Genomic DNA, 21,360 nt, shown 5'->3' with positions numbered 1-21,360 from the left:
CATCCCCTTCCCTGACATTGTGTTGATGTGGTGGCAAAAATGTTGCTTGTTAAATCTCTGCATACTAAAACATAGGAGCCCTGCCAGACATTCATTCATTCATTCGGTTGGTTGGTTGGTTGGATCCATTCCAATGCCATGCAAGACCGGTTGTATCTTCTGCCTGTAAGGATGCCTGGGGAAGGTGGGTGGGTGGGTGGCGGTGGCTGCTGGCTGTGCCATTGGGGCTGATGGGTTGGGGGTGCTGTAGCATGAGCTTGTATAATCTGTGTGTGATAATAGAGGGGTATGTGCTGAGGGCATCTCCTCAACGTGGTGAGTTTATTGGCTTTCTTTGGGAGGATGGCTGGCATGCAGGTATTCCACCCAGCACAGTCCTTGGTTGGTGGTGGACACTGTGTGCCCAAGGGAGCTGGGGTGGGGCGTCTATCATTTTTTGCACCATTTTTGTATTTTTCTAGCTGTGTGTTTTTAGCCTCCTCTCCCGAGTTGAGCATGTACTGGATGGTGGCAGTTCTACTAGCGAAGCAATAGTGGCATATTTCTAGCCCTGGAGTAATCTAAGCACAGGGTTGCTCAGCCCATTAGTATTAAATCAGTTAAAATGTGATTGACTGATTACTGCCCATGAAAACATAAAAAAATGGTTGTTTTGGATTGAAAATGTACATAATAATGTTTTAATTAGGATTTTTTCCTAAATAGCAGTGACTGAAAAAGTTGTTCTTAAATATGTATTATAATGCTACAACACTCACTTAAATACATTTCAGATGCATGGAATATGTTGTCTGCTGCAGACAGGAGTGTGTATGTATGTCTGTGTGTAGTATACACATATGACTTCCCCTAAAGATTCCTGGGAACTGTAACGTACCTTCACAGAGATACAATTCTTGGCATCCTTAAACTACAGTTCTCAGGATTCTTTGAGAGAAGGCATGTGCTTTGAACGTTGGTATGTACACAGCCTTATCTTACATAAGTCACATTGTCACAGGGTTTTTTGCATCAGATGGCCAGTTGGCCTCACAGTTGGTCTCACTGTTCACAATACTCATCTGCCAACAGAGGACCAACACTATGTGCACCTGCTGAAGTGGAGTCCAGCTCACAAAAGTTATGTCATAATAAATTTGTTACTCTTTAAGGTACTACGAGATTTGTTGTTTTTACCGAAACAGACTGACAACAGCTTTCTCTTCTGTAAGTTATCTATTGATGATCAATGTCTTTTTCATGCAAAAACAAGGAAGACTTCTGTGGCACCTTAAAGGCATAACAAATTTATTATGGTATAAGCTTTCATGGTATATAATCCACTTTATTGGATGCATTAAGTATTATAGAGTATTTATTACCATCTGTATTTCTCTGCATTCATCTTCAGAATTCTGAACTTGCTGTTTACATTCGCCACCACCTACAACTCAGGATAAATTTTACGCATCTGATAAATCAGTGTGTAACCCACTAAAAACGGGAACAGACTGCCTTCAAGTTGATCCCAACTTATGATGACCCTATGAATAGGGTTTTCATGGTAAGCAGTATTCAGAGGGGGTTTATCATTGCCTTCCTCTGAGGCTGAGAGGCAGCAACTGGCCCAAGATCACCCAGTGAGCTTCATGGCTGTGTGGGGATTCAAACCCTGGTCTCGCAGGTCGTAGTCCAACACCTTAACCACTAAGGCCATAAGAAATTTGGTAGTGTATAAGGTGTCACCAGGCTATCAATGGCTACCAGCCATGTTCTGCCTCCATAGTGGGAAGCAGTATGCTTCTGAATATCAGTTACTGGAAACTGCAGGAGGGGAGAATGTTCTTGCACTCAGGTTCTGCTTGTGGCTTCCCATGGGCAACGACTTGGCCATTGTGAGAACAGGATGCTGGACTAGATGGGCCACCGGCCTGATCCAGCACAGCTCTTATTACTTTTTGTTGGATTTGCTGCAAAACAGCTACTCCTCTGGAAATGGCTTCTTGAAAGAAAATAATAGTTTGCTTCTGATTCAAAAATAATACCTGGATCAGTATGGTGTAGTGGTTAGAGTTGGATTTTGACCTGGGAGACCAGGGTTCAAATCCCTACTCAGCCACGAAGCTCACTGGGTGACCTTGGGCCAGTCACTGCCTCTCACCCTAACCAGGTTGTTGTGAGGATAAAATGGAGAACCAGGTACCCCACGTTGAACTTGGAAGAAAGGTAGTATATAAATGTAGTTTTATTATTATTATAATAAAGAACCACCAACGTACAGCTCTGCCCCTTCGGACACTCGTCGGGCTGCAAATGGGGCGCAGCAACCCCTACACCACAGCAGGGGGTCAGTGAAAAGAAAGGCGAGACTCCATTGGCCCATCTCGCCCAATCAGAATTGCCGGAGCCGCCCGCTCGCCCAGAACCCGCGACGGGAGGTGGTGATGTTAACACGGTAACTATCACGCTCATGGGGCTATTGCACACGGCTGTGAGTGAAGAAGGCAGAAATAGCTTCCGCAAAGCCTTCCGGCACCTGTAGTTCAATATCCTTAAAAGGGCGTGGCCAGAGGATGGTGCGAGGGCTTTAAGTCCCATATGAGGGAGGCGGTCAGGGCGATGTCGATTTCGCGGAAATTTTAAAAGCTTTGTGTAGTGGCGTTCTGGTCCTTCCAGTGTAGTCGCGTCTGTTTTTTTCTTGCTTCCTCGCTCAGTTTGTGCTACGTTGATTTTTTTGCCCTTTTCTTTTTTTGCCCCAGCGTTGTTGGGTAAGCGTTGAATGGAGAACGGTGCTTTACAGTGCAATCCTATTGCGTGTTTCCTGAGAAGTAAGCCTCCTTGAGTTGAGTGGGTGGGGCTTACTCTCGGAGAGCTAACTGGCTATAGGATTGTAGCCTTAGGCTGGTGTTTGATAAGCCAAATACCCTCTTTTCTCCTCTCTTGAAATCAAGGTAGCTTGTCGTAATCCTCCTCTCCCCCACCTCTTCTCCTTTATTTAGTTATGTCGCTTAATGGACGAAGAGGGTCAAAAAAATTAACTGTTATTTTCTGTGCTCCCACTTTTGAGTGCTGTACAGTACAGTAATGGAGTAAGCCTCTCCGTGTATGCAAATATATTTTTTATTTAACTTATTTTTTAAATGTAACCTGCCCAAACTTTTCAGAGTGTATTTTTGTCACTATTCTTGGTGAATAACCAGGATGGAATCCAAATATTTTATGGTATTGCCCTACCATGTTTCCTTTAAGGAAGTTAAGTTGACCGTATGTCTCTTTCATCTGTCCCACACCCCATTTGATCTTCTCAATAGCCCTGTCAGGTAAGACAGGCTGAGAGGTAGTGACTGGCCCAAAATCTCCTGCTCAGTTCTGTGGGGGCTTTCTTGGCGCTCCTGAGCCCCTGGTTGCTTTCCAAACGACCTTTTAATTGACCTTTCATGATTTGTTTGCAGGGAGTTTAGATAGCCTTGCCTATTGAGCAATTATTCTGGCTTGTTTCTAGGGTCATTAGATAATGATGAATCAAGAAAATATCTCACACTTCCAGTGTATTTCCTTATCACTTTCATTATTGCAAAAAATCCAAAAAATGGGGAGGTATTGAATAAGAGTTCCAAATCAACTTTAATTGCACAACTGGAATTTGCAGGTATGTGATTGAAACCTACCCACAAAGTAGTGATGATCCAGAAGCACCCCTAGTTCAGTGGCCATAAGTCATAATCAACTTGGGGGTACTAATTCCCCTTCCTTGGTGGTCCATACTAAATAATATATTTTTCCTGTGTTTCCATGAGGCTTCACCCAAAGCACTTCCTGTTCTGTAGTGGAGATCTGCCTGGTAGTCTGGAATTACACTTGAGCATGTGCAGAGTGCCCATTTCTCACAACAGAGTACCCTGTTTCCAGACAGGTGACTGTTAGCCTGTAACAGCAGGAACAACAAAGATACCTTAAGAATTTGTAAAAATGGTTAGTCTTTAAAGTGCCACAAGACTCTGTGCAATATTTTGCTTGCACATATTTACTTACTAGGAGATGGTAGTCCTTGTTCCATTTCTCTTTCTCCCTCCCCAGATTGGTGGTGTCCAGCACCATCCACACCTTTTGCGGCAGTTTCAGAAAGAGCAATTCCCTGGAAAACCTTTTGCCGAGGGCTACTGCAGCTCTGGTGGAGAAGAAAGGTGAAATTCAACTTTAAAAAAATAATAATTCTGGTGTCTTCAGCCATGGCTGCTGAGAGCACCCTGAAGAAGTTTGAGTTGGAAGTGACTTGCTCCATCTGCTTGGAGTATTTCACAGACCCAGTGATTCTAGACTGCGGGCACAATTTCTGCCATCACTGTGTTTTCAGCTACTGGAGGAATTTTGTGCCCGACAAGAGCTGCCCTCAGTGCAAATGGGTAGCTGAGCCTGACAGGCTCCTTACAAACAAGCCGCTGGAAAACTTTGTTGGGTTACTCAAACAGCTGGAAGTTCAGGCAAAAGAAGCGATGGGAGAGGATGGAGTTTGTGAGAGGCACTCGGAGCCTCTCGCGCTTTTCTGTAAGACTGACCAGGCCCTCATCTGCTCTGCGTGTGTCGAATCCATGGAGCACCAGGCTCACGACATGGTTCCTGTGGAGCAAGCTGCTCAAGAGACCAAGGTGGGAGTTTTCCCCTTCTGCAATTGGAGAATAATCAATGCATATTTTGAGAAGGAGGTGGTGGCGGCGTGGGAGAGAGAGAGAGTGTGTAAAAACAGAGAAACCAAAACAAGAAATGGAAAGGGGAGGGTTGCTGTGGTTGCTCTAGGGCAGGAGCGGGAACCGTTTTTAGCCCAAGGGCCGCATTCCCTTCTGGGCAACTTTCTGGGGGCCACATGCCAGTGGTGGGCAAGGCCAGAGGCAAAAGTGGGGTGGAGCAACGAGTGTAAACTTTAGCTTTGTACAGTAGGCAAGTTTCTACACAGGCTCACATCCTCCTCTCTGTCCTCCCTCCAGGCAAGCATTCCAGCTAGACCAAAACATATGAGGTGCAAAGCAGTGCTAGTGAGCGGTGTGGCCTGGGAGAGTTCTGAGGGCCAGACAGAGAGGCCTGGAGGGCCATATTTGATCCCTGGGCCTGAGTTTCCCCATCCCTGCCCTAGGGGCCAAAACCCTTTTTCCAGAAGAGTTATTTATTTAATAAATTTATATCCTGCCTTCCCTCCTAGGAGGAGCCCAGGATGCTGTGACTATAAATAAAACTCGGCTCCTGCTAGGAGGAAGGGCAGGGTATATAAAAAAAGGGAAATAAACAAACTTTGGGAATTTGGCCTATCTTCTCCCCGCTCTGGGCACATCCACATGGCAGTTTATATTGGACTTGATGCTGCTCGTGCATGCTGGGTTGTTTTTTTCAACATCTGCATTACATGTCTATCAAGATACCGTCCCATCCCTCTCTCATAATACTAGAACTCGCGGACATTCAAAGAAGCTGAATGTTGGAAGATTCAGGACAGACAAAAGGAAGTACTTCTTTACTCAGCGCATAGTTACACTATGGAATTTGCTCCCACAAGACGCAGTAATGGCCACCAGCGTGGATGGCTTTAAAAGAAGGTTAGACAAATTCATGGAGGACCGGGCTATCAATGGCTACTAGCCATGATGGCTGTGCTCTGCCACCCTAGTCAGAGGCAGCATGCTTCTGAAAACCAGTTGCTGGAAGCCTCAGGAGGGGAGAGTGTTCTTGCACTCAGGTCCTGCTTGTGGGCTTCCCCCAGGCACCTGGTTGGCCACTGTGAGAACAGGATGCTGGACTAGATGGGCGACTAGCCTGATCCAGCAAGCTCTTCTTATGTTCTTATGTTAATTTTCCCATTTAATCTGGATTTACCATTTCTACAAAAAAATCCAATCAGCAAATAAAAGTCGGAAATGGCAAATCCAGATTAAATGCGGGGGAAATTATAGGATGGCATTTTGATGTCATGTGGACGCTGCAAAAAACACCTCCACCAAATTTGCATGCATCAGCAGCTTGGCGACCACAATAAACTGTTGCATGGAAGAGCCCTCCCTCTCAGCTTGAAATGGGATTATACCTTTGCAGTTAGGGTGGCCACCACTAATGGTACTATAATTTAAATGCATGGGAAGCTGCCTTATACTGAGTCAGACCATTGACCCATCCAGCTCAGTATTGTCTACACAGACTGGCAGCAGCTCTGCAGGTTTTCAGATGGGGGTTTCTCCCAGCCCTACCTGGAGATGTCGGAGATTAAACCAGGACCTTCTGCATGCAACTCAGATGCTCTTCCATTTTGCTACAGCTTCCCTGCTGAGCTTCTCATCATAGTGGGGAAGACTTGTGACTAGGATACCTCAGTGTCCAGTTGATAACTGTTGATAGGCAGTTCCAAGGCCCCTGCTCTCCCTATCTTTAAACCAGATGTGAGCTAGACAGCCCTTCAAACAGAGGATTGTAAAGCAGAACATATGCCTACCCTATTTTCGGGGCTGGAACAGACACTGGGGAGTGGGGGATGGGGAAAGAGGGAGAGACAAGCCAACCTACATCTGGTTGGCCACTGTAATACAGGATGCTGTGCTGAACTAGATGGGCCATTGGTCTGATCCAGCAGGGACATCTTACATACTTTTGAAAAGTAAAGGGGTGGAAAGAAAGGTATGGGGTATAATATCTTACTCAGCTTGTTCTTCTATCTCAGTGATGGTCTGTTGTGTGTGGTGTGCTCAGAACAAAATTGCCAGAAAGTCTGCAGCTGAGTATCTCTGAGAGAAGGAAAAGTTGTCAGTTTGGCTGGGACAAAAAGCGTTGGGAACTTTATGTGGCTGACTAAAGACTAGGAGGAGGCAGCAAAAGACTGGGAAGCTAAGGAGCCTGGAGCCAGGAGGTTGGAGCACCGTAGGGGCTTGGGGCAAAGGGTGGTGGTGGAGGAACTGAGACAACTTCCACACTGTATTTATTTAAGAATGCCCTTGTTTGGTATTTAATAATCTTCTAAAACATGCTTATGTTTTCTTTTCAGGATCACTTTGTTAATTGCATTGAGATTCTAAGGAACCAGGGAGAGACAATTCTGGGGCATAAATCAAAAGCAGACAAGGAGAGTTACAACCTGCTTGTAAGTGTCAGTCTTGCTGGCAAGTCCACAAGTAAAACTATTTTTTTTTAAAGTGGTGCAATTGCCGACAAGGACAGCTTAAAATGATATCCAAGTTTGGGTTCCTTTTTGGAGGCTCTTTTCCCATGGTATGCAAAATCCGGCCTTTCCGTGCTTCCTTCTAGGTGGGCTGGGTGAGCCTCACATGAACTTGAAGAACATGCAGACTTTTCATGGTTTCCACACTACACGTCGTTATCAAAATGCCATCCTATGTCCCCCTCCCCCAAAAGAAATGTAATGTAGATTTACCCTTTCTGGGGGAAATCTGAACTTTTTAAAAAAAACTTGTTGCCAATGACCTGTTTGTGATATAGGAAAACGACTCATTTACAATATTAACCCCCCTATGTAGACGCATCCTGTGTGAAAATTCTGAGTTTAGAGCAGTCTTTCCCCAGCCTGGTGCTGTCTTGATGTTTTGGACAACTCCCATCATCCCTGACAACTGGCTATGCTGATTGGGGCTGATGAGAGTTGTAGTCCAAAACAACTAGAGGACACAACATGGTAGCCACTCCTGACCTAGATGTTTGTTGGGTGTGTGTGTGTGAGCGTCTCCCTGTCTCTCGTAGTAGCAAGTTAAGCCCTATGAGAATTGGCAGTGGCTTGAGAGAATCCTCACTTCCTAAGCTGTGCAGGTTCATTATTTTTTCCTCCTGCTGTTACCTGTGGTCAGGAAAGAGCTTTTGCAAATATTTTAAACTATTTCTAAAAAAAAAACCCCACCTTGTTCACCAGAAGATACAATCCTTCTTTCAAGCCCATCTTCAACCTTCTGGGAAAAAAAACTACTCTGAGTTTCTTGCTAAAGAGAGCTGCTACAGTATCCTGTAGGGGTTGCCAACGTGGCATCTGTGGGTGCTAGTGTCCACCAGTACCTCCTATGCCACCCCTGAAAGGTCTAAGTGCAGGTCTAAGTGCTGCCCGGGGCTCCTACTGGGAGGAAGGGTGGGATATAAATCTAAATAAATACCCCTCAAAAATCCACCCTGCACAAGAGACTGTTTGTTCTTCCTGCTCAGTTTCTGTTTGTGTGGGCAAGCCCCCTTAAACATGCCCACATTTCAGTGGTCTGGACAGGAGAGGACACCTTCCCTCCCTGCTGTACTGGACGGCAGAGGGGTGCAGGGAGCTTCTCTCTGTGAACGAGCTGATGCTGTTGTCTTTTTTTTCCTGTTGATGGGTGTGTGTGCCTACATCAGTTTGTGGTCCTGTCTCTTTTTCTGCCATTTTATGTTATGCCACGCAACCATGTTGTGACTGGCACCCACAGCACTTTCTCAGATTTCTAAAGGTGCCCACTGACTCCGAAAAGGTTGGCAACCTCTGATAGAATGGTTAAGGGTTTGAGCTGTGAGCCAAAGGATCCTTGGCTCAAATCTCTCCTTGGCTGTTAACTCAACAATGTGGCCTTAAGCTTCGTTATCAACCTCCTCCCTTTTCCCATTCTGAAACATATGGGGGGAGGGGAGGAGTAATAATACTCTTCTTCCTTTCAGAATTCCTTGTTAGCTTTAAAGGGAGAATGTGTAAGGTTGTTTGTTTTGACAATTCTTAACGGAGTCGGCTCTACCATTAGGCAAAATGCGGTAGCCATCTTGGGCAGCCGATGCTGGGGGTCAGCAAGGCCAGAGCTGTGCCTCCTCTAAGCTAGCTGCTTCCCTCAGTATGGTGGAGGATGCTGTCCCTGTCACCAGTGCTGAAATAAGATTTCACTGTTTCTATGGTTATCATCTATACATGGAATGAGGTCTGGACGCCATCTTGTCCTTTGCTTCAGAGAGTATTAAATACCTTTTCTATACAAACTGCATCCTAATGCTGCAGTGATTGACTGCGTCCTTGCCTTTGACCCTTCTCTCTCTCTCTCCCCCCCCATTGGCTTGTTGAAGAAATCAGCAAACACATTGAGCCAAGAAACGGTGACCAAGTTCAAGGAGTTGCGCCAGTTTCTGATGTCCGAAGAGCACCGCGTGATAAGCAAGATCCAAGACACAGTGAAAGAATTCATAAAGAGGAGGAACAATCACATGGGCAGACTTTTCCGGGAAGTCTCCTCTTGCGAAAGCGTCATCCGGGAGATGGAGAAGAAACGTTGTCAGTCAGTGAGTGAACTCCTGCAGGTAAGATAATAGGTTTCCCCCAAAGAATGCTGGGAACCATTGTTTGTGAAGGCTGCTGAGAGTGGGAAGGAGACCCCTATTCCTCTCACAGAACTACAGTTCCCAGAGTTCCCTGGTAAGAGGTGCTGCTTGTTAAACAACTCTGGGAATTGGTCCCTCTGTGAGAGGACTAGGGGCTCTCCTAACAACTCTCAGCCCCATTCACAAATGACAGTTCCCAGGATTCTTTGTGGAAAGCCATAACTGTTGAAAGTGGTATAACAGTGCTTTAAATGTATGGTGCGGATGTAGCTTTACTTCTGTTCAGCAGGTTACATTCCAGACATGCAAAAGTCAGAGGGTTGTTTATTTATTATTTGATTTATATCCCGCCCTTCCTCCCAATAGGAGCCCACATATACACACATCTCTCCACCCAGGGAAGGAAGAGCTAGTTCAAAGGCACATTTCAGCCAGGCAAAAGCACTTGGGGAGGGGATGGAGCAAGGCTAATGTGGAGTGTGGCCTGGAGAGGAGATATGGCTAGGGAAAGACCAGAGGGCCAGACGGAGACGCCTGGAGCCCCTGGACCTGCAATTGCCCATCCTTGCTATTATGAGTCACTTCTGTACTTGGTGCAAGTCACCAGTGCTAGTCCTTTGCTCCCTGGAAGTGCCAGTAGGGCAATGGCTGTGAGTTTCGAATAGTCCTGCCACTGAAATCCCAAATTCTCACTGCTCAGCAGCTGAGGGGAAGTAGGGGGGAAACAATCATCCCAAATGGGGGATGGAGCAACTCCCCTATGAGGAAAAGTTGCAGCATTTGGGGCTTTTTAATGTAGAGAAAAGACGAGTAAAAGGTGACATGATAAAAGTGTATAATATTATGCACGGTGTAGAGCAAGTGGATAGAGAAAAGCTTTTCTCCCTCTCTCATAACCCTAAAATTGTGGACATTCAATGAAGCTGAATGTTGGAAGATTCTTTTGTCTGTCCTTCACACAGGGAACAATTAAACTATAGAATTGGCTCTCACAAGAGGCAGTGATGGCCACCAACTTGGATGGCTTTAAAAGAGGATTAGATGAATTCATGGAGGATGAAGTTATCAACGGCTACTAGGCATGGTGGCTATGCTCCACCTCCAAAGTTGGAGGTGGTGTGTTTCCGAATAACCAGTTGCTGGGAACTGCAGGACGGGAGAGTGCTCTTGCATGCAAGTCCTGCTTGCAGGCTTCCCAATAGGCATCCGGTTGGCCACTGTGAGAACAGGATGCTGGGCTCGATAGGCCACTGGCCTGATCCAGCAAGGCTCCTATATTCTTATGTTAACTTGCTGCTGCTGTTCAATATCAGATATCTTATTTTTCTCCTCCACCAGCAGTATTGGTGCCTGAATGTGCTTTATGGTGTTAGGCTGCATACACAAGACCAATGAAAGCCAACAATAGTACTGTTCAGCCTCACCCGCTGCTCTTACTAAGCTCCGAGTTGCGTGCACACTTACATAGTTTAGCATGGCCTTAATGAATGAGAAAGTGCTGTCGCTCAGTGACAGAACATCTGCCTTGCATGCACAAGGTCCCAGGTTCAACCCCCATCATCTCCAGGTAGGATTGGAAAAGTCCCCCTAGAGGGCTGCTGCCGGTCAGTGTCAATGGTCCTGAGCTAGATGGACCAATGGCCTGACCTGGTATAAGGCAGCTTTCTATGATCCCATTAACATAATGTGTGTGTTTGCCCTTCTGTCCAGACTGCACTGAATGAAGGTGCTCCTGTTGCCTCCCACCCTTGCTATGTTGCTGATTAAAGTTCCTTTCCTGCCCCACCCCACCCCACCCCACAGCTTGTTCTGGGAACTTAAAGGAGCATAAGAGCTGGACGCAGGTTGGATAGAATGCTTTGCAGGACAAGATGGTAGAAAGTTGGTGGCTTGGAGCACGGTCCTGGGTGGGGGCATCTTGGGCCTGGATGCTTTATAACAGGCCCAAATGCCAGGATCCCCAGCAACTTAGAAATCAGGGTAATTGTTCAAAGTGTTTCATTGTATGTTTCAGTCATGTGTTGTTGGTTGTTAACTCTTTGCCTAATGTTGTCTCCTTTTTTTTTTTTTAAAGGCATTTTTAGATGATCTTAATGGGCTGCATTCAGCATAGCGCTAAGATTGTTCCGTCAGCGCAAGCATTTCTGCGGAACAATCTCTTGTCTCCTGGCCCCGTGTGCTGTTCTGGGGGTTCTTCCAAACCTCTGGGCAGATTGGAGGGGAGGGCGAGGAGAGAAGTCCTGTTGTGTTAGTGGGAATCCTTATGCTGGCTTCCGCTAGCCCAACGGGTTAACTAAAGGTGGCCCAATCTCTTTAAATCTTAAAATACATTTTAATTGTGTTTTGTTTGCCACCCTGGGCTCCTTTGGGAGGGAAACCAGGATAGAAATTCATTAATTAAATGAGCCATTCTCCCAGAGTTGTTGTGAGGATTTGTTTGGGTGGGGGGTCCCACTTATGTACTGCTCTGAAGGCCTGAGAGGGTGAGATAGAAATGTGATCATTTTTAAAAGGCTTGTGGAACCTGAAGCGTTGCTGTTTTGTCCACCATACCCAATTCACACTCAGTTTGTTGTATTTTTCTAAAAACACACCCTTCCACCAGTCTTTTAAAGTGGCTTTTGCTAAGTAGATGGCCATTAGCTGGGCACAAGGGTGTAACCCTAACCTTTACCAGGATTTTATTTATTGTTAGATTTATATCTCGCCTTTCCTCCGAGGAGCTCAAGGTGGCGTACAAATATGGTTCTCCTCCTCCCAATTTTATCCTTGCAACAACCCTTTGAGGGTCAGTTAGGCTGAGACAGTGACTGGCCCAAGGTGACCCAGTGAGCTTCATGGCCGAGCGGGGATTTGAACCCTGGTCACCCAGGTCCCAGTCCGAGACTCTAACCACTACACCAGAAGGGGGTATCTTCGGAACTGCCTGCAGCAGGCACTGAGTTCTTCTTATTTTTCTCCCTTCTAGGATGTTGGGAGCACCTTAGACAGGTAAGCAGAGGCCTCCACGTCAAAGGCAAATCCTGAACAGCCTTTATCCCACAGCAAGATCAGGGTAAAAAGGCAGCGTGCAGGATCTGATTCCCCCACCCCCAAGCAGTGAGTCCAGGAGAGAGAGAAAGAGACTCTCCTCCCCCCCCCACCTCAGTCCACCCCAACTGGCTGGGATTAGACTCAAGTGGACTGGACTAGGGCAGGGGTTGGAAGAAGGGTCATAGCTCAGTGGCAGAGCATCTTCTTTGGGTGCAGACTGTTGAAGGTTCGATCCCTGGCATTTCCAGGCAAGGGTGGGAACCTGTGGCCCTTCAGATGTTGTTGGACTACAGTTCCCATCATCCCTGGCAGGTTGGTCACGCTGGCTGAGGCTGATGGGAGTTGGAGTCCAGCAACATCTAGGGGACCATCTGTCCCCCATCCTCGTCTCTAGGCAGGGCTGGGAAAGACTCCTGCCTAAAACTCTGGAAAGCCACTGCCAGTCAGAGTAGACAGTGCTGAGCTAGATAACCAAGGGTCTGACTTGCTGTCAGGCAGCTTCCTATCTTCCTAAGAAGTATGTTTTATTTAATAATGCTTAACATTTTTATGCGAGCTTTCAAAGTGGATCACTTGTTACCAGGGCTAGCCCAAGACACTTTGCTGCCCGAATGGGAGGACAAGATGGCATCTCCCCCACCGCAAGTCCACAAGAGAAGCTGATTGGATAAGCAACTGAATCTTCCTTCAATACTAGCAACTGAGTAGTATCCATTTTTAGCACCTGAGGGCAGCTAAGCAGTTATCAGGCTGCAGGATAGGCCACAAATAGGTCTCTCCTCCAACAGAAAGGGTATGGCCAATGGCTCAAGAGGAAAAGATGGGGGCTGCCACCATTCTTTCCCCGGCATCTGCTGCATGAGGCCATCTCATCACTTTGCCTAATGATGAGGCCGGCCCTGCTTGTTACCCAAGTTTCCCACTAAATTTCTATTGGTTTTGGGAGATCTGGATTGCATGAATGGTGGGTGTAATGTTGGTTTTTTCCTCCAGGTTTCAACAAGTGACATCATTTCAGTGCACAGGGTCTTTTTCAACCAAGCAGCTATGGGAAATTTGGGATATATCTGATGCAAATACCTCTTTGGACAGTGCTGTGAAGCAATTCAAAGGTAAAGGAAAAATTGCTGCAAACCCTATACAAATATAAATGTAAGCCATCACAATGGTGGGGGTGGGGCTGGGCAAGCGGGTGGGCTATCCGGCAGCAGTGGCAAAGGCCCAGGTTGCCTGCGGAGGTCTGTGGTGGCACCCTGCAGTGGCACCCCGCAGCTGCTGTGCAGGCCGTGTGGGTGAAGGCTGAATTGGTGGCAGAGTCCTGGGAGCAGTGGAGGCCTGCAGTAATTGTAGAGGCCATGCAGGCAGAGTCTGTATTGGTGATGGTATACACACACACACACACACACACACACATATATATACATACATATATACTCTGACCATGGCAATGTGCCCCAAGTGGGAGTGGCACTTGCCATGCTAGCAATGGAGGCTGGTCTGTTAGGGCAAATGGGGGCCTGCCCTCAGCCAGCCCCCACCTGCCTTCCTCCATGTTTATCACCAGTCTAGGAGACTGCACTGCCTGTCGGCTTCTTCCTCTTTAGTCTCAGTGTTAGCCTTGTAGAACTCAGCAGGGAGGAGGAGGATGGGGGACAAAACCAGCATTAGTTGGCTCTGCCTGTCATGGGCTCTGGCTCCACCCACTCTTGGGCTCCCTTCCTTCCAGCCCACTAGTCCCAATGGGCACCAGCCACTGCTGCGCACCAGGAGGGACACTTGAACGGGCCCATCTGAGGAGATAACTTTTGTCTACTATGAAAGGTGCTCCTGTTGAAATTACTGCTCCAACTAAAGATTTGTATTTCATGCTGCTCCATCTTATTTTGAGGCAATGTTTGTTTACCTGCATTTAAGTGTGATGGGCACAAACCATGGTGACATCCATTTCCATTAAGCCATTTGGCATTAATGTGGAGTACAAGTTGTTGGAGCAAATATGATTTATTTTTTTTAAATCCACAAAGTGCATTGCCAGCCAGTCATGGTGGCTAACCTCCGTCCCCTCAGAGGAGCCAGCATATGGAATGCAGGGGTGCAGAACTTGTGGCCCTCCGAGTATTGTTAGACTCCAGCTCCTTTCAGCCCCTGCCAGGATGGTCAGTGATCAAGGATGTTGGGAGTTGTAGCCCAGCCACATACATATACAAGAGCCACAGGTTCCCCCTGCCCCCCCCCCGTCTAATCGGTATTGCTGTGGCGTTAATTCTCCTCCCACAAATCTCCTCGGTTTCTACTTGAATTCTTCACTGGAAACTAGAGGGAGGGGGGAGGGGGTACACTGAGGGAAACTGATCCTTTTGAGAAAGACAATGGTATGGTGATGAAGCTCTTTTCCCCTTTCTTCTTCAGACATGCTGGAACGTAAATCTGCACTCCAGGAAGGTAAATTTCTATGGAAGGTCCAAGGAAACTTGCAAGAAGGGCACATTACTGTATAGATTGCTTTTGGATTGCACTGCATATATTATCTGCTTGCTCATTTATGAGTCGATTGCAATTAAGATGTGAACTGTTCACAGGTTTGGGGTCTTTGTTTTGTATTTTATGTTGTAAGCCAGGCGATGGGGGAAGCCAGGGCCCTCCAGACTCTGGCTCCCATAAGCTGCAGGCACTATGGCCAGGGAGGGTGGGAGTTGTAGCCCGGCAACTTCTGGACAGAGCTTGGAAAAGTTACTTTTTTTGAACTACAACTCCCATCAGCCCAATCCATAGCCACGCTGGCTGGGGCTGATGGGAGTTGTTGTTCAAAAAAGGTACTTTTCCAAGCTCTGCTTCTGGAGGGCCACAAGTTTCCCAGCCCTGCTGTAAGCTGCCCTGGGCTCCCTCCTGGGAGGAAGCGCGGGCTATAAATTTGGCAAATAAATAAATTCACAGGAAGGGTTGGGGACATTAGTGCAAGTTGGCTGTAATAGTATAGCTAGATAACCTGTGGCAGTGTGACATCAAGCTATAACTTGGGCACATTGGCAACACTGAAGGGTATTCAAAATAAGGGGGACCCGCTGTTCTGATTTTAACATCAGAGACTGACTGTCATGTGTCTATGTGGGGAGGCGAAGAGAGAGTAATCCATTCCTTATAGCATGGGGGAATCTTTTCTTGGCTCTGTATTCCTTGGGAGGTTATCTATCAAGACCTGCATGCTGGTAGTATGGCGGGTTCAGAGTCAGAAAATGGGTTGGCCACCCCCTCTTCTCTCTTTGCTGATTTTTTTTTAAAGTTCTAAACCACCCACCATTTGAAAATATTGTGGCAATGTATCCCCCCCCCCAAAAAAATCAAGCTATAAAAACCAGCGCAAGCACTCAAGAGTGTCCACAGAAATGGGGGGGGGGGAGTCTGTGAATTGTTACTATAGGTCATTGGCAACCCACGCCATCCACCATTACATTTGGGATTCCTATTTAAGAGTTTACCTGCCTCTGGAAGTGTCAGGGAGAAAATAGAGTGTAAAAATCTACAACATGACAGCACTATTTGGGTGTTCTTGCTTACGCAAGTAGCAATTGCTTGGTCGGAAGGATAGGGCTCCACTATCATGTCCCTATTGGTCCTGGTGCCCTATGCATTGGGGGCATGTCAATCAAGGGGAGACTGTTCTGCAGATATGGGCTCCCTATAAAGGTAAAGGTGTCCCCGCACTTCTAGTGCGAGTCGTTTCCGACTCTTAGGGTGACGTCTTGCGACATTTACTAGGCAGACCGTATATATGGGGTGGGATTGCCAGTTCCTTCCCTGGCCTTTCTTTACCCCCCAGCATATGCCGGGTACTCATTTTACCGACCACGGATGGATGAAAGGCTGAGTGGACCTCGACCCCTTGTACCAGAGATTTGAACTCCGGCCGTGAGCAGAGCTTTGGCTGCATTACCGCCACTTACCACTCTGCGCCACAGAGGATCCCTACATGACCTCCAATAATGCGGTGTTCCACATCGCAAGGAAGGGTTCATGTGCTCAATCGGCATTGGGTCTTCACTGGGGTTTTTTTTGGGGGGGGGTACTTGATGTTTACTCTATTTTAAAAATTAATTTTCACAGCTGAGTATGCAAGTCTCTGCCTTTGTGTGAGTGGGTCTGTTTTCCTGCCCTACTGATAAGCCCTGAATGAGCAAACTTGCAATGTTGTGTGCATATAAAACTATATTTACTCAACTTTCGACTGAGGAAGACCCCTGTTGGGTTGACAGGTGCCTGGTTTTCAGTATTATTGTAGTCACATGAGCTTGATGTACAGACATTAACTTATACCATGTTTATTTATTTATTTCATTAAACTTATAGACCGCCCCATAGCCGAAGCTCTCTGGGCGGTTAACAAGAACAAAAACAACATAAAAAACACAGTGTTCATAATGATAGCATTTTAGAAGCGTCTTGTGTATGTTCAGATTGTTGGGACAGATTCAAGTTGAATTATATTTTTATACATATTTTAGTAGCAACTCGCATATTTTTTTACTCATACCCAATTTTAGTAGCAACTCGCATATTTTTTTACTCGTACCCAATTGTGTGCTTTAGCTTACCTCTTGCAGGTGGGTTTTTTATTTTTCTTCTTTGTATCTTGTAAAATTATAGTTATAATATATAGTAAAAAACCTTTATGTTGCTTACACCTGGGATAAGTTGCTCTGCCAGCTGGCCTGCTGACCATCCACACTTTTTCTGTGCAGCAATTATTACGTTCGATCCAGAGACGGCTCATCCCTGCCTCATCCTGTCTGAGGATTGTAAAAGCGTGAGACTAGGAGACAGAACCCAAGATGTGCCCAAGAATCGAAAGAGATTTGAATCAAGTGTCTTTCTGCTGGGATGTGAAGAGTTTGCAGTAGGCAGGAATTACTGGGATGTCGCTGTGGGAAGTGAGGGGGAATGGGCTGTGGGGGTTGCCAGAAAGTCTGTGAAGAGAAAGGAGGTGGCTGCCATCAGTTTTAAGGTTGGCATCTGGGCTGTAGGGAAGCGTGGAAGCCAGTATGTGGTTTTCAACCCCCCTGACTTCTCTCATCTGAACTTTACTGGAGAGCTCAAGAAAATCCGAGTGTCTCTAAACTGTACTGGGAGGCAAGTGACCTTTTTTGATGCAGATGAAGCAGTCCTGCTCTTCCAGACTCCGATAATGACCATTGCCAGAGAGACCTTTCTCCCTTTTTTTCATGTGGCTGATAAAGCTGTTCTCACACTCCCTCACTAAAGCAGTTGGCACCTTCTTGCCACTCAGGGCTCTGACCTCTTAACGGCGATGATCCTGCTTTCATGTTTCACTATGCATCTTCACAGCTGATGGAGGGCAGGACACCAAAAGCACAGTTTTGTGTCTGCTTGGGGAGGCTGGTGTGACACTCAGACCAGCCTTTTCCAACCTGGTACCCTCCAAGTATTTTGGACTACAACTCCAACTGATGAGAGTTGTAGTTCAAAACAACTGGTGCTGGTGTGGGGAACCTTTGGAGCTCTAGATGTTGCTGAACTACAGCTCCCTTAGTTCCTGGCCCTTGGCCATGGCTGTTGGGGCTTATGGGAGTTCAACAACATCTGGAGGGCCAAAGGTTCCCCACACTTGATCTGGACAGGTACCATGTTGAGGAAGGCTATTCTAAGTTGGACCCACTATTCAAAGTGGCTATTTGGCTTGTTGTGTCCCTCCTCCAATGAATGAGATTCTGGGGTGGGGAGTGAAAACTTAACCAATCCTGACCGTATTTATATTTCAATGGGGGGAGCACCACAATTTATATGGTTATACTGCAAGATCTGTAATCAACAGTGAAGTCGATCTGCATGTTAACTTTTAAAGAGAACTTTTGTTTGCTCTTCCACGTAAAACATATTAACATGTTTGTGGGAGGTTTTTTGCTATGCTGAGACGTATTAAAAGTTTTATAAATATATATTTTTATTGCCTCATTTTATTTCTCAGGGTCAACAACACTACAACTGCATATGCCCCCCTAGATCCTACCTGTTGGGCACTCTAGATGTTGGTGAATTAAATCTCCTATCATTCGTGGTTACTGACCATGCTCACTGAGGCTGATGGGAATTGTAGTTCAGCAACATCTGGAAGCCCAAACCTTTCTTATACCTGCTCTGAGGCAGAAGTCGGGAACCTGTGGCCCAAGGGCTATGTGCATCCTTTGGCCTAATTCCATGTGGGTGGTGTCATGAACCCTTGCCACCCTGCAAGTGCCAGGTACATGATTCAGACCCAATTCCCCACCCTGGGCAATTGATCTGGAACCCAATATCCTCCTTGCCAAGGCTGTGCAAACCAACACCAACCCTGCAAGGTAGACGATAGGCTGCCACCACCCCTTCAACTGGTTCCACTGAGTTAGGAGAAACCCAGAGCCCAGATATAGGTAAACCAAGGATTCCTAAAGACAAGAGCCAAACAGGCACTCCTTGTCCAGAAGCCTCTGGTAAAGCCAAAACACACACTTGGTAGTTTGTGGTCAGTGGTCAAGGTGCTGGATTCAGAACCAAATTGGTCTCACTCAATGAACACACAAAGGTAATAAGAAGTAGCTATATTAACAAAATATAAGTGCACAATTAGCAGCAAAATAATTCCTCAAAACTACACCCAGCCAGGGGTTCAGGTACAACACAAGAGAGTTCAGACACAACAAAAATAACAAACTAACTAGCCTATTCTGCTTACTGATGAGGTAGTTGTTGCAAATCTCATCTCTCCTCAGAGATATATCATCAGGACAGTAAAAGGCAGTGGAACTCCACATGGCATCTGGGGAAACAACCAGGGGAACAAAAGCTATGGATCTCAGCCCCTATACTTAAGGAAAAAACCCCAGCAACAGTCCATACTGATTCAGCCAATCGGGGGGCTTTCTGATGAAGCAATATTCCTGAAGCTTCTTCACTTTTTGTGCCTTGGCAGCCCCCCCCCTTCCTGATCTCAAACCTTCTCAGGCCCGCATGGCCTTGAGTACCAGGCTCTCAACAGATAACCAGGTGCAGTTATTTAGGCCTCCTAATGAGTTGCAGCTGAGAAACGAAACCTAAAAGTTTTCCAAAGAGGCTCATCTCCTCCCAGATGAAATCCTCACAATTCACTGCATCTGAGCCATTTTACACAGTTCGTTTTAAACCAGTTTGAACCAATGTTGCGATTTCATGACAGGTGGGTGTCAGCCAGAGGGAAGGAGGAGAAAAGTGGAGGGGGTGGGGAGAGAGTTGAAACAGATGGAGGGTGGGAGGAGCCCTCTGCAAATGATCTACTCAGTGGGAGGAGGGTGAAGGGTGCATGGTATGGAGAGAGTGAACAGAGATGTTTTTCTCCCTTTCTCATAACACTAGAACTTGTGGACATCCAGTGAAGCTGAAAGTTGGAAGATTCAGGACAGAGAAAAGAAAGTACTACTTCACACAGCACATAGTTAAAATTATGGAATTCGAGGCATATGGAGGATAAGGCTATGAATGGCTAGCCATGATGGCTGTGCTCTGCCTTGACTTTTGGTATGCTTCCAAATACCAGTTGGTTGAAACTGCAGAAGGGGAGAGTGCTCTTGCGCTCAGGTCCTGCTTGTGGGCTTCCTATTGGGGTATATGGTTGGCCACTGTGAGAACAGGATGCTAGAATAGATGGCCCACTGGCCAGATCCAGCAGGGCTCTTCTTATGTTCTTAAGGAGGGTAGAGAGAGCACTATGCAATCTGCCCACCATTGTCTCTGCCCCTGCCTACTGTTGGCCTGCAACCCCTAGCAGATTACCCTTGAGGGAATGTTGCCCTTGACAGAAAAAAAGGTTCCTCTCCCCACAGCTCCAGAGACACTAGGGCTAGTTTCAACAGGGATGCTATTGCATCTTGTCTTTAAGAGATCCCTGTGAGGCTAAGAGAGTGACTTTCTTTTGTGTGAAAGTGGGGATTCGAACCTGGACCTTTCCCACTCCAGTACTCTGATCAATTATGTGATATGCCATCAGTATTTAAAACGTTTGTTGTGTGTTAATGCCATCCCACCTCTGATCTGTGTTATTTTTCTGGAGTAGAAAGAGGCATCTTGTAGATACCTAAAAGAGAGCCTCATCCCTTATATAACCAACCCAATCATGTCTCTCCGCAGAGGAGGGCATCCTGCAGATTCCATTTTAGCTGGCGATGTATTCTGCTTGATATCAGAATTGGGCATTTAGGGTGGTGGTACCTACCCTTTGGAATTTCCTCCAGTTACATATCAGACAGGTACCATCTCTAGTGTATTTTTGGTGCCTATTGAAGGCCTTTTTCAACCATCCTTCTAAATTAGATGTGGGGAACCTGTCCCTCCCCCTCCAAATATGGCTGACCTACAAGTCCCATCATCCCTGGTCACTGGCCAGGCTTGTTGGAGCTAATGGGAGTTGTAGTTCAACAACATCTATAGGGCCAAAGGTTCCCTACCCCTGTTCCACGTGGAGATTTTTACCTGAGTTGGTATCTCTGTTATATTGGATATGAAAATCTTTTTATATATGCAGTTATTATACAGCCACAAGAGTGGCTGTATACTATAGCCAGCGTGGAATTTTCACATTCCGCAATGTTAAATTGAAAATATCCCCCATGCCATTCTGATGCTTCCCATAAGCTCATTTCAAAACAAAACCTTACAAAACGTATAGTCCTGAACTCAGAAACGCTTAACAACCCTCTCAATTTTCATGGCGATACACAAAATAGTCAGAGAGAACAGAGTTCAAAATCTAAAAAGGGAGAAAAAAATGACAGAGCTGTGAAAAACCAACCCAAACTGTGTTTGCATTTTGACAAATTTGTAGGGCGGTACAATATCTCAGAGAGGAGGTCAGGTCTCCTGCTCCCCTGGTGCATCCACTATAGCTGCCCAATTTCCCTGCTTTTGAAAGTTTGATAGAAATATCTGTGGGCTATAGGTACGTTCTTAAACCGCAAGGTTTTTTGCCTATTAGTGAATTTTATGTGTTTTTTATTGCGTTTTGAAATAGCTTTGGGAATGCTTCAT

The 21,360-nt window shown here is 46.3% G+C and overlaps 1 protein-coding gene across 4 annotated transcripts; it reads left to right on the top strand.

Moving 5' to 3' along the window:
- The first annotated feature begins 2,470 nt into the window (after nt 1-2,470).
- Nucleotides 2,471-18,263, top strand: LOC133381006 (E3 ubiquitin-protein ligase TRIM7-like). 4 transcript variants are annotated; one of them, XM_061619339.1, is made up of 9 exons: nt 2,471-2,807; nt 3,482-3,628; nt 4,057-4,625; nt 6,998-7,093; nt 9,028-9,258; nt 12,248-12,270; nt 13,306-13,424; nt 14,722-14,754; nt 17,049-18,263. In XM_061619339.1, the coding sequence occupies exons 1-9, from the start codon at nt 2,759-2,761 to the stop codon at nt 17,564-17,566; spliced, it is 1,785 nt and encodes a 594-aa protein (XP_061475323.1). In that variant the 5' UTR covers nt 2,471-2,758; the 3' UTR covers nt 17,567-18,263. The 4 variants fall into 4 exon arrangements, with proteins under 4 accessions (XP_061475323.1, XP_061475324.1, XP_061475326.1 ...); XM_061619343.1 differs by having other exon boundaries at nt 2,650-2,747; XM_061619340.1 differs by lacking the exon at nt 3,482-3,628 and having other exon boundaries at nt 2,473-2,807.
- Nucleotides 18,264-21,360: the final 3,097 nt, after the last annotated feature.

The sequence above is a fragment of the Rhineura floridana genome, chromosome 3, assembly GCF_030035675.1.
Source record: "Rhineura floridana isolate rRhiFlo1 chromosome 3, rRhiFlo1.hap2, whole genome shotgun sequence".
Classification (NCBI taxonomy): Eukaryota; Metazoa; Chordata; class Lepidosauria; order Squamata; family Rhineuridae; genus Rhineura; species Rhineura floridana.
Note: the sequence above shows the minus strand (reverse complement) of the source record. Positions and strands in the feature narration are given on the sequence as shown.